Source organism: Anomalospiza imberbis, unplaced genomic scaffold (genome assembly GCF_031753505.1).
Source record: "Anomalospiza imberbis isolate Cuckoo-Finch-1a 21T00152 unplaced genomic scaffold, ASM3175350v1 scaffold_79, whole genome shotgun sequence".
NCBI lineage: Eukaryota > Metazoa > Chordata > Aves > Passeriformes > Viduidae > Anomalospiza > Anomalospiza imberbis.
The window spans coordinates 246,323-258,328 of record NW_027100406.1 but is presented as its reverse complement, the minus strand read 5'-3'; the positions used below and the strand labels follow the sequence as shown (position 1 = coordinate 258,328).

The following is a 12,006-nucleotide window of genomic DNA, read 5'->3' as shown; positions in this document are numbered from 1 at the left end:
AGACAGAAAAGCAGGTGGTCAGGAGAGAATGGAAGTGCCCCAGTACCGAGCCAATGGGAAAGGGGACAGGGACTGCCCCAGCCGCGAAATGCCCGAAAATTTTCCACTTTGTTGGAAGGTGTGTGTGTTCTGCTCTCGGGAGGGACATGCAAATTCGGCTCGGCTGAATCGGTATGAATGAACAGTTGTTGCCCTCATTTTTAAAAGTGTTAAGTTTTCTTTTATAGTTCTTTTGAAAGTTTTAAAGTTCTCATAAAACTTTCTTAGCCTTCTGATAATGTTTACATATTTCTACTAAAGTTCTCATGCACTGTTCATGCAAATAATGATTGTTTTACATTCTTCTTTGTGGGAGGAGAAAATTAATAGACTGTTAGTTTGACCAGTGTGGTTACAGAAGTGGCAATTTCATCCTCCAATCTACTGCCACTTTTAGAATTCTATATATTGCAAAGTCAGAAATAAAATTAACTCTTTTTCTCTCTTGAACTCATCAAGCTTCTGTGTACTCCTTTGGTGCCAAATAGCAACAAAGTTTCTTTTTGCTTTGAAGACTTTGTCCCCATTTAATTGTGTCAAAAAGCCTGTTCATTTCTAACAGGATTATAAATATTAAGTTCTTCACCCAGGGCAGATTTAAAGCCCAAACTCCCATGTCACGTCCCCCAGACTTCCGGAACATCGCCAGAGCTCCCCCAAACCCTCCTGTCAGCCCCTGGAAACGCCCCAGAGACCTCCCAACCCCTGTTTCAACCCCGCAGCTGTCTGTAACTCCCCCAAAGACCCCACCCCAGCTGCCCATAACTTCCCCAAAGCCCCCCCAAGCCCCATATCACATTCCCTGACCTCAAACAAACCCTTATTCTCCCCCCTGCCCCCCTGCAATTTCACTCACACACGGCCATGGCCTGAGGGGACACGCTGGTGGTCTTCAGGTGGGAGCTGGCCAGGGCATCCTGACCAAAGACCTGCGGAGCTTCAGCCTTTGCAGGGGAGGCTGGCAGCAGCTGCACCCCCAAAACAGCCCCTGCAGCCCCCTCAGCCATGCAGCTGCACTGCTGGATGACTGGCTCTACGTGTCTGGAGGTGCAGGGGGGGCTCGGGGCATCCTAGGGTGGGCTGGTGGGATTTTCAAGAGGCTACAGGGCCAAGGGGCCTGGAGGATCTGGAAGTGCTGGGGGAATTTGGGGAAAGGGGAGGTTGGAGGGTTTTGGAGAGCTGTGTCATGACTGGCTCCATGTGTTTGGAAGTGGGAAGGGGTATCAGGGGGTCCGGGGCAATTTCTCGGGGGGCTTTGCAGGGACTATAGTGGCTGGGGGAGCTTCAGGGCATCTTGGGGGTGTGGGAGCATTTTGGAATGAGAGGGGATACGGGAGGGCTGGGGGGCAACGTGTTCTATGTCTTTAGAAGTGGGGAGGGGACTGGGGGCTGATTTTGGAGCCTCCACTGATTACTGGGTGCCCCCCTCCAGCAAAGGGCCAAGGCTGTTTTCTCCTCCCATCTGGGAGGGGGGGTGAGCTTTGAGGATCCCATCTTCAGTCGGGGGGGTCCCTTTGTCACTGAAACTGTGTGAAAATGAAACATCTCCAACAGCAAATTCAGGGTTAGAGAATCAAAGGCGTTACTTTATACTGGTCAGGACGTGCAACAGAAATCATTGCATCTACACATTGCCCGGGTGTGCAGCCAGCAACACACGGGCAGGAGGACACAGATGGCGCTTCCTGGCTGGGAGAGGGCTTGTGGCCATCTCCAGGCACCGGTCTGACAGGGATCCCCGCAGCTCCGGCCCTGCACAGCCACTCTGTCGCCAGCACAAAGGCTTCAGCAGAACCAGCAAAGGCCAAGGGGCTACTTTTCCCTTCCCCACTGCTGGCCTGGGCCGCTTGCTGAGCACAAGGACCCGTTTTCCCCCTCTACCCCTGTGCTCTGCAGACCCTGGGCAGCAAATGAAAGATCCTGGGAGTCTGTTTATTACAACATATCCTACATTTATATGCTAAGGAAAAAGGAAAATAAGGAAAGAACAATGTTGAACAAATGAAACATTGCTTCTGGCTCAGGTGGCCCCAGCAGACAGAGCTTCTGGGATCAGCTCTCTGCAGAGCTCCAGCAGTGCAGCCAGCCGAGCCCTGACAGACGAGGCCGTGTCCTCCATGCCCTGTGGAGCTGATCACGCAGGCTGTCGAAGATGGAATATCGAGCTCTCTCTACTGCCTGGAGGACGTACAGTGTTTGAATTGCCAGGCTTCCGACGGCGACGCTGATGTCATCTGCCATGCCTTCAAGGGCTGAAAGAGAGAGGAACAGAGCCATGGTCAGTTCCCGGATCTGAGGGGACCCGAGGAGACCCCCGTTCCAGGGCCGTGCCAGCCGGCTCTAGCCATGGCCAGCAGGGAGCAGGGACCAACAGGATCAGCCCGAAGCTGCTGGCCACGAATCCCCCAGGTGGCCCTGACGTCTCTGTGTGCTCTGCCCACACCGCCCCTCGTCCGCACAGGGAGCAGAGCCCTCGGCAGCCGGGGCAGGGCTTGCAGCTCCCCCGCCAGGCCCCGCTGACAGCCCGCTGCCCTCACTCACCCTCACAGATGAGCTGGAGCTCTTCCTTCTTCCCCCTGAGGTGCTGCCCGGCCATCCCTGTGAACACAGAGCCTGTCACGGCCCAGCGGCACAGCTCCCTGCCAGCGGCGCTGCCAGCCCTGTGGCCACACGGCCTCCTGGCCCGGCAGGGCTCAGCCCGGGCCCTTGCCGCACGCTGCCGGCCCAGGGCACGGCTGCGAGAGGGCGGCAGCAGCGCCGAGGCCAGGCGGGGCTCCACGGCGCCGGGCCCGGATGGCGCTGCCGGGGCAGCAGCCGGGGCTGGGGCCGAGCTGCGGCGGGGCGGGGAGGGAAGGGGAGCCCGGGCTCACGGCTCACCGATGAACCTGATGGCCTCCTCTCGCAGGGACTGCTGCGGGCTGTCCAGGTACTGCAGGGCCCGGCGCAGGTGCTCGGCCGCTCGGCTCCTGTCGTCGGCCAGCTGCAGAGAGCGGCAGGAGGGAAGGGTTGGCGCGGGCTCAGCCCCTGTGCCGGGCGCTCCCTGCGCCCAGCCCCGGCCTCCCCTGCCCGCACAGCCCTGAGGCGCGGCCAGCAGCCGCGGGCGCCGGGCTCTGGAGGGGGCAGAGGGGCGGCTGCTGCCCCGGGAGCCGCGGCGCCGCCCCGCCCCGCGGCCCCGCCGGGCCGGGGCTCCATCGGCCCCGGCTCGGGCCCACGGGAGCCTGGAGAAGAGCCCGCGCAGCCTCTGGGTGCAGCAGCGGGCAGGGGCACAGCTGCCAGCCCACACACTGAGCACCGCGCTCAGGGGGCTTCTCCAGCCTGAGGCTGGCACTTCCAGGCCGTCCTTACCAGGCACTCGGTGAACTTCCACAGCTTCTTGTTCTTCACCAGTTTTTGAAGATCCCTCCTCTTCAGGAACTCAGCCACACAAAGCAGCGTTTCCTGAGAAACCTGGAGAGCAGCAGAGATGCGGAGATGGCCCCACAGCCCAGGGCGCAGGACCTGTGTCCCTGTGTCCCTGTGCCAAGGCCTGGAGGAAGCTGCAGCCCACGAGGCGCTAGGGCAGGAGGCAGCTGAGCCCCCTCCCAGGGGGACAGCAGCAGCCCATGAGTCCTCACCTGTGCCACATGCTGATTCTCATCATGGCAGTGGAAGAAGAGTGGCAGCAGGCTCTGGCGCACGTGTGTCTTCAGGGCCTTTTCTTCCTTTTCCAGTGGAAGAGACACCAATGTTTGGAAGAGCAGTATGGAGAGCAGCTGCACATGGCTATTGTCCTGTATGAAAGGAAGAAAAAAAGACCTCAGCATCGGCTGCACGGGGCTCAGCTTGGCTCAGGCCTGCAAATCCACAGGGCACAAAGTGTCCAGGCAGCAGTCAGTAGCCGTGGCTGGGGGCAGCGAGCCTTACGTGGTCAAAGAGTGGCAGGAGCGCCTCAACCAGCTGCAGTGCGATGGGGCTGGGTATCAGCATGGCCTTGTCTCAGAAGATAAAGCTGAGGAGCCTGACTGTCATGCTGACTATCTCTCCATCTGCGTCCCACAGGAGCTCCACAAGACTTTCAGTCAGGCTCCACATTTTTTCGCTCTGTGCGGAACACAAGTTTGTGCAACGCCATCCTGCTGCCGCAGGGCCTAGAGGCCAAAGGGCTGTTCCGAAGCACTTGGGCAGTTGAACCAGGAGGCAGGAGAGCTGGGAGCAGCTGCCCCAGCGCCCAAAGCCCAGCCAAGCCCAAGCGACTGCATTCCCAAGCGCAGCCTCAGCCGCTGCCCCCTTCTCACCATCAAGGGATCATCGATGAGCACAAGAAGGGCCCTGAGCGCCAGGCGACGCCTCTCCCTGCACTCGCTCCGCAGGTGCCTTGACAAGATTTGCAGGATTCTCTTAGCACCGCGTTCACTCAAGTTCAGGCACTCAAGAACCTGAAAGGCACAGGGCAGTGACAGGGGACCTGGCCGGCAAGAGCCCGGAACAGCACAGGGCTGGGCCCAGGCAGCAGCGCAGGGCGCGGGCACCGTCCCAGGCAGCTGCGGCTACGAGAGGGCAGAGAGCTGGGAGGCAGCTGAGCGAGGCAGCGCTGGCCATCAGGCTCACCTCCACAAGGAATGCCAGGGCGGGCAGTTCCCAGCGTGGCTCCTGTGTGCTGAGCAGCCGGAGCAGGTCGCGAGCGATCCTTGAGCACAAGGGGATGGAGACACAGGACATCTCCCTGGCAGGAGAAAAAGAAACCAAGACTTTGGGCCGGGGGACAAACCTCTCCCAGGACTGACTCACAGAGGTCTGGCCTTTCCCCAGCATCCTGTAAGGGCCCTGGCCTATTTGGGAGGTGGCTCCTTGTTGGCACCCTCCTCTCCCAGCCTTTTCCAGTCTGCTTGGCTGTTCCTCGGTGACAAGGCCCTCTGGCCCACGACCACGGGGACTGTGTGGGGCACCCTGGGCACTGAGCACAAATGTCAGAGGCAGTGGGGAGAAGGGGGTCTCACCTGGCCAGCAGACCCACGGCATAGTGGTGGGTGTCAGCACACAGCAGCGTGTCCCAGCCACACTTGCGTTCTATTGCCACCACCACATCCTCGTGCTGCATTTGGCAGAGCAGGGACTTCAGGGTCCGCACTGCAAACCTGCATGCAGAGCAAAGCCCAGGTCACGCTGGGAGCACTGGCTCCTGCCCTGGGCACCTGGCAGGGACAGGAGGACTGGCATGGAGCACCTGTTGGGGTTGGTGGCAAGGCCGTATTGCTGCTGGCATCCCTTCCAGAAGGTATCGACCTCCGCTGGCACATCCAACGTGCTGAAGAACACTTGGAAGAGCAGATGCACAAAGAGGCGGGGGAAATACACGGTCACTACATGTGGGACACAGGGCATCTGGAGGATCTTCCACATCACCACAGTTGCCTGCAAAGGACAGAGCAGCCCGAGACAGTGCTCAGTGCCGAGGTGTCCGTGTGGCAGGGCCCGAGCATGGGAGGGAGAGGCCCGGAGAGACACAAGGGGAGCACCGGGCCTGGTGGCCCTGAAGCTGCCCCGAGGCCAGGTTTCAGCCCAGCGCCTGAGGCAGGGAGATGCAGTGGGGGAAGGAGGATGCAGAGCTGCTGGACAGGTGGCCTTGGGGCCAGCAAAGGCCAGTGTCAGAAACTCACAGCCAGGACAAAGACACCCGCTTTGTCCCCATCGGAGGTGCACGTGCTGTGCTCTGGCCAGCTCCCCAGCACATCGAGGAGTATCAGCTGCGCCGGCTCCGCAGTCCTGGGCGAGCACATGATGCTCTTCCACATGGTCAAAGCAGCTCTGTGGGGTCAGAGCTCTGTCTCAGAGGAGTCTGGGACACAGCACCGTGGCCTGGGCGGCAGCGGGGAGCTGAGCTGGCTGCCAGCCCTGCCTCTGCCCACTGCCCCTCGCCAGCAGCACCCAGACAGCCCAGCCCTGTGGGGACAGGTCCCTGAGGGCCAGCGAGGAAGCATGGCAGAAGGCTCGGGGGCTGACGTGCCAGGGCTGGCAAAGGGAGCAGCCAGAGGGCCCTGGAACTCTCTGTTGGTCAGACACCTGGGACAGGCTGTACAGGCTGATGGGCTGGGGAGCCCTGAGCCCTCTGGGCAGGTGGGCCCCATACCTGTCACAGGATGGGGCCACACGCAGGAGCGTCATTACTACGTCAGCAGGCTGCTCTTTGGTGAGATCCAGCAGGGCCCTGTTCAGCCTGTGCTCAGCAAACTGATTGGCCATGAGCCACTGGTGGATGTACCTCACCATGGCAGGCACCTGGAGAAGGCACGGGGAGACTTGGAAAGCTGCCAGAGGGAGGAATGTCCCCAGCTTCCCCAGAGAAGTGCTTCCCTTGCCACCCCACTGCCATGGCCTCAAAGGCTTCCAGTGAGCAGCAGGCGTGACTTGGGAGGCCAAGCAATTCCTGGGAGGATCAAAGCCTGGCCACAGGCTGCTTACTTGCTTTGGATTGAAAACCCCTCCTCTACGAGCATATCCAGCAGGGCAGAACAGGTCTTGGTTTTGAAGATGTGTGAATATGCTCTGAGCCCTGTGCCCACAGTGCCGGTCTCTTCCTCCCGAATCCTCTTGATGAATTTGCAAACCAGCTGTAGGAGAAGGGCAGGAAGCCAGGGATGTTCCACAGAATGCTCCAAGCGCGGTGCTCGGCTGAGCAGTGACAGCAGGCCCAGCCCAGGTGGGGATGGCTGCAGGTACCTGCGCTGTTCTGCGGAAGAGGCCACGGGTGCGTTCCTGCTCTTGTGTGCGCTGCACGGCTGCATCTGGCAAAGAGCGAGCGCAGCCTGAGCTGAGGGGCTGCGGGAGAGGCCGGAGAACACAGCCCAGCCCTGCGCTCCCCAGGTAGGAACAGCCCCGGGATGTCCCAAGGGATGGAGCACGGCTCTGGGGTGTCTGTCCTGGCCCCTATTCTGTCCTGTCCATGGGCATGTCTCCAGGGGATGGGATGGGATGGGATGGGATGGGATGGGATGGGATGCGATGGGATGGGATGGGATGGGATGCAATGGGATGCAATGGGATGCAATGGGATGCAATGGGATGCAATGGGATGCAATGGGATGCAATGGGATGGGATGCAATAGGATGCAATGGGATACAATAGGATGCAATGGGATGGGATGTGGCCACGCTGTCTGCAGCCACCAGCCCTGCAGCCCAGCAGCCCAGCTCTGCCACTCACCCTCCTGCAGAGGCTTGAACCGCACCACCTCTTCAGTCTCCTGTGCTGGGCCAGCTCCAGGGCCTTCTTCCTCTTCCTCCACCCAGGCCAGCTTGGGCACTCTCGGGGATCTCTGCTCCATGTCAGTGACTGGATTTGTGACGACTCACAGGAGAGATGTCTCAGAAATCTCCGAGTCAGCAAGGCCTGCAGTCGTGCCTGGAAGGCACCTTCAAGAGAGAAGCCTCAGGAAGGCTACAGGACAGCAAGTCCTGCACTCTGGTCTCGAGGGCTCCTTGCCACAAGGACAGGAGACTCCTGTCAAGGATTGTGGTCTGGCCTCGAGGGCACTGGTGGCAGGGATGGGAGATGCCTCTGGGGCACCAAGTCCCACGGTCTGCCCTCGAGGACACCTGCAGAAGAGAAGCCTTGGGAAGGCCACGGGTCACCAAGTCCTGTGGTCTGGCCTCGAGGTCAGCTGCAGGAATAGCACCTCGGAAAAGCTCTGGGTCAGACACGAACAAGTGTGCTGTGCGGGGGCTCCTCACGGCACCGCTCTGTCCCGTCCTGTCCCGTCGCGTGCTCCGAGCACTGTGGTGTGGCCTTGTCACCACCAGCTCCTATGTCACCCCGTGTCACAAAGGGCCCTTGGACACGCTGTCCCGTTCCATGCCACGGTGACCATGCTGCACCATGTCACAAAGGGCCCCTGCACACACTGCCCCCTGCCCTGGGACCACCCCCAGCCCACCCAAAGTGGCTCAGGTTGGAAGGAATCCCTCACCCCAAGTGTCTAAGACACCCCGACAGGATCTTTAGGAACGGCTCAAACCATCAGCAAACGCTGCCCTGCTCTGCGGGCTCAGGGCAGCAGAAGGAGGCCCCAGGGCTGCTGACGCAGCTGCGCTGGGAAGGGCATGGGGCCTTCCACAGAAGCTGGCACGGCCTCCTTGGGACACGTCCTGGCTGGTGGCCATCCTAAGTGTGGCCGTGTGACACAGACGAGGAACGTGTGGGCCAGGGCAGGAATGCTGCTCTGACCCCTTGCGCCCGGGGAGCGCTGACATCAGCAGATGTGGCAGGGTCCCTGCCCAAGCAGACCTGCCACCCCCGAGCCCTGGCAGCACCAGTGCCTGTCTCCTGCCCCAGAGACCTGTGCCCGTGGGGGGCTTCTGTGCCAGAGGGAGCCAAAGCCCACGTGCATTGGGGGCTGCGCTCCTGCCTGCAGGGGCTGTTGGCAGGAGCACCTGGAGCAACTGCTGGCAACACTTGGGTCTCTGTCAGAAGCTCTTACTCCATGCTGAAATTATCTTCTCATTGAAGTTATTGCCTTCAGCACAAAACCACCTCAGCGGCGAAGGCACAGAAGAATCTGGCAAGTAAGAATCCTCAGTTCAGGAATGCTTTACTTCCCATTGCTCGACTCAAGTAGTTCCAAAAAGTTGCAAACTTCCCAAATTAATTGGGATGGCCTGAGGAGGTGAAGATTTGTAATTTTGCTTCCCATCTCAAAGCAGCAACTCATTTGCCTTAACTTCATCCACTGAGGGTCACTTTACAGAACATAACACTACACAAAAAAAGGGCAAAAAACAAGGGCCATGCTTTGGTTTTCTAGGAAGGGATGATAATATCCTAATTCTCTTAAGGAATAAAAGCTCTCAAGAAATGAGAGTCCACTCAGTGGTACAAAAGTAGCCCAAAGAAATGAGTAGATTACAAAAGGGCTAATCCTCCCCCTGGTACAGATTTCTAAGTGGCCAGTAAAGTACAGCTCTCCCCTCTTGTTCCCTGCAGGAGAATCAGGACCATGAAGAGGAAAAGTCACAGATATTCTTTCTGCCCTCCCTAACCAAAGCTGTGCCAAAGCACAGATGCTGCCTTCAAACTGACTCAAATTCCAGCCTAGACCTCTCACCTTCCAGACAACTCCTTCTCCAACACCCCCCCAACACCAACCCCCCCAGACTCCCACACAGAAGCCCTCAACACCCCGCCAGGAGCCCCAGCTGTCCCCATCCCTCCGCAGAGCTTTCCCACCCTCCAGCAAACGCCCTGGTTCCCTGCAGGTGCCGTGGGATGGCACTCAGGAGGATCTGCTCCAAGGCCTTCCCCTGGAGCACGCTCAGGCTGCCAGGCCTATGGATCCTGGATCATCATTCCCACCGAGCCTTCCCGTGCACGGCTGTTCCATTTGCACCTTTGCGCTCAGCTCGGACTTCTCCACTTCACCAGGAGTGCTGGGAAAGGATGGAGAGCAGCCGGGCAAGCTCTTTCTCCAGCTCCCTCTTTACCCTTGGGGAGGGAGAACATTCCACAGGAAAGCAACTGGTGCCAAAAGGAGCGGGTGGCCTCAGGCACCTTTGGGGATGAAACAAGGCCTTTGTTTGACATAAGTAAGCACAAGCAATGCACATGAGTAAACAAGTAATTAGCACAGACATACCTAAGTACTTAGCACCAGTTAGCATAAGAAGAACCTGGTGGCCTAACTTGACATAAGAGTGACCTGACAAAAAGCTTTAGACATAGTCTACCAGAAGAACTAAGGGCAAGTGTGGAATCAGCCCTGTGCAGGGAAGCTGTGATGAAGACTTTGTGCTGCTTTGGGGCATCGAGACCGCTCCTGGCCAGCGCCTGGAAATCAGCTTCAAGTTTGGGAATCAGACACCATGTATTTCTAACCCCCTGCCTATCAAATCACCACAGCCGTGTAAAGAAGGACGGTATGTTTGATACATTCCTACATCAACCCACTTAAATTTATATGTGGCAGAGAAACATTTTAGTGGGTGCAGACCCCTGCCCTCCCGCCAGGTCAATAAAAGGGCTTTTGGTAGACCATACATTTGGCTGCCGATTTGTTTGAACGAGGGAGACCCCTCAGGACTGCTGTATCCTGAGGGAACACCATTGGCCTTGGCCTGTAGGCACCTGCACAAGCTTAAAATCAGCTGCCTCAGCTTCCAGGACCTCTCTTGGCCAGCATCCTGACGTGGATGCAGGACTGCTGTGAGGCACTGCTGGGACCCAGCGGGACAGGACCGGCTGTCTCGTGTCCACGCAGCACCCCTCACACAGCCAGGGCCATCCCAAAACCAGACAAACACTCACTTGTCAGCAGAGGGGAGCAAGGAGCACTGGGCTCCTCTCAGGGTATCTCAGCTGGGCTGGCTCCACAACATGCCCCCACTCTCAGGCCTGCTGATGCCCAGCTGCCAGAAATGCCTACCTTGTTCTCTCCAGGATGTACAGGGAGAGCCAATGAGCAGGACGCCTTGGGAGGCAAACCTTCCCAGCCTTTTCTGAGGCCAGGGACACACCAAGATCAGCCAAGACTCTCCACGCTGCCTGGCCCACCCAGCCCTGCTCTGTGCTGGCTCTGGGCCACAGCAGCTTCCACCAAGCAAGAGGCAAATGCACATTGCCAAGAGTTGAAACACAGCAGACAGGGAAGAGGTGAAAAGTGTGTGTGTAAAGGCCTTTTAATTCACAGCTCTCAGAGAGAGCTCTGGGGCTCACGGCTGGACAGAGATGCTCCTGCTCATGCCTCTGTCCAAAGGGGGAACACACCCTGCTGCAGGTGCTTGGGTTGGTCTCTGCAGGTCCAGGCAGATGCCAAACCCGCTCTTCACAGCCTTCTCCCTTCCCTTGCCACTCTGCCACAGAGAGCCAAAGGGGGACCCTTGCACCTACCTCACTGGGAGCTCCCTGGGAAGCACTTTCCTTGAGAAGCAAGCCCTTTTCCTCCAAAGGCATTTCCCCAAATGAAGCTTTCTTGGGCAACACCAACACACTCTTAAGAAAAGCTGGAAAGGCTTAATGACTTCAGGTCCTTTCAGGACAGGCACTCCAGCTGTAGCTCGTATTCTCCCAAGTGTGTTTCCAGGTGGAGGTTCAGAGGGGCAGCCCCAGGCCCTCTACAAACACAAGCTGCCTGCTGCCTCTTCACCTGCCTCAACTCCTGCCTGCGGTCATGGCACCAAAACCAGGCTGTTCCAGCCAGAGCCCAGAGCCCTGTTCCCGCAGGAAGCTGTTGCCAGCACCTTCCAGGACTCTCCGCTGTGCATGCAGAGCTTTTCATGCCCGCTCCCAACAGGCTTTGGAAGGCAGAGCACAACCTGGCTGGCTCTGCCACCAGCACAGCCCAAACACTGGTGGAGGAAGAAGTAGCAGGGGTTGTTTTGCGGCCATGCCCAAGAGAAACTGGAAGGGTGCCCTCCCTCTGGTCTCACTTGGTTGGCTTTCTGACTGGCTCTGAGCCTGGGGCTGCCATTGCTCAGTTGTGGGGACCAGAACCACACCCGGGATCCCGGCACTGCCTGACCGTGCTCCAGGCACTCTGTGCAGAGATAAACAGTGTGTATCAAGCTTAAAAGGGGCCTTGACCAAAAGGGCTGCTGGTAAGCTGCTCAGAGACATCTGGTGCACAGCTCAGTCCCTGTGTGAGTAAAGGTTTGGGGCTTGCAAGCAGTCGCCAACCAAGCATGGCCGGAGGGAGGGGGAAGGGTCCATTTGCCAATAGAGCGGCAGGAGGAAGGGATATTTACTGTTCAATTCTGTGACCACTAGTGATCCTGGGGGTGGGTCAAGTGAATCTGGACCTTAATGCTGTGATTCTACTTACTGCTATTGTGCGCTTATGGTGTCTGGACATTGTGGTTAATGTAGGTGGGTTTTTGTGATTGTGTGAGTGAGTGCCTTTGTGGGCTCAGTTATACGAAGGAGGGGGCGAGTGAGTGAGTGTACCCATGGTGCGGGGCGGGGAGGCTCTGCCCACTAGTGAGGCGGCCAAGTGAGGCCCAGGG

General features: G+C 58.5%; 2 protein-coding genes across 2 annotated transcripts; both read right to left on the bottom strand.

Moving 5' to 3' along the window:
- Nucleotides 1-2,557: 2,557 nt before the first annotated feature.
- LOC137467785 (maestro heat-like repeat family member 5) lies at nucleotides 2,558-4,007 on the bottom strand. Its single transcript, XM_068179212.1, has 5 exons — nucleotides 3,943-4,007; nucleotides 3,654-3,809; nucleotides 3,385-3,486; nucleotides 2,917-3,019; nucleotides 2,558-2,637 (listed from the first exon to the last, which is right to left on the bottom strand). Exons 1-5 carry the CDS (start codon nucleotides 4,003-4,005, stop codon nucleotides 2,573-2,575), a joined length of 489 nt encoding a protein of 162 aa, XP_068035313.1. The 5' UTR covers nucleotides 4,006-4,007; the 3' UTR covers nucleotides 2,558-2,572.
- A 312-nt stretch (nucleotides 4,008-4,319) lies between these two features.
- LOC137467783 (maestro heat-like repeat-containing protein family member 7) lies at nucleotides 4,320-6,463 on the bottom strand. Its single transcript, XM_068179210.1, has 3 exons — nucleotides 5,676-6,463; nucleotides 5,243-5,430; nucleotides 4,320-5,153 (listed from the first exon to the last, which is right to left on the bottom strand). The coding sequence occupies exons 1-3, from the start codon at nucleotides 5,808-5,810 to the stop codon at nucleotides 5,012-5,014; spliced, it is 465 nt and encodes a 154-aa protein (XP_068035311.1). The 5' UTR covers nucleotides 5,811-6,463; the 3' UTR covers nucleotides 4,320-5,011.
- Between the last annotated feature and the right edge of the window lie 5,543 nt (nucleotides 6,464-12,006).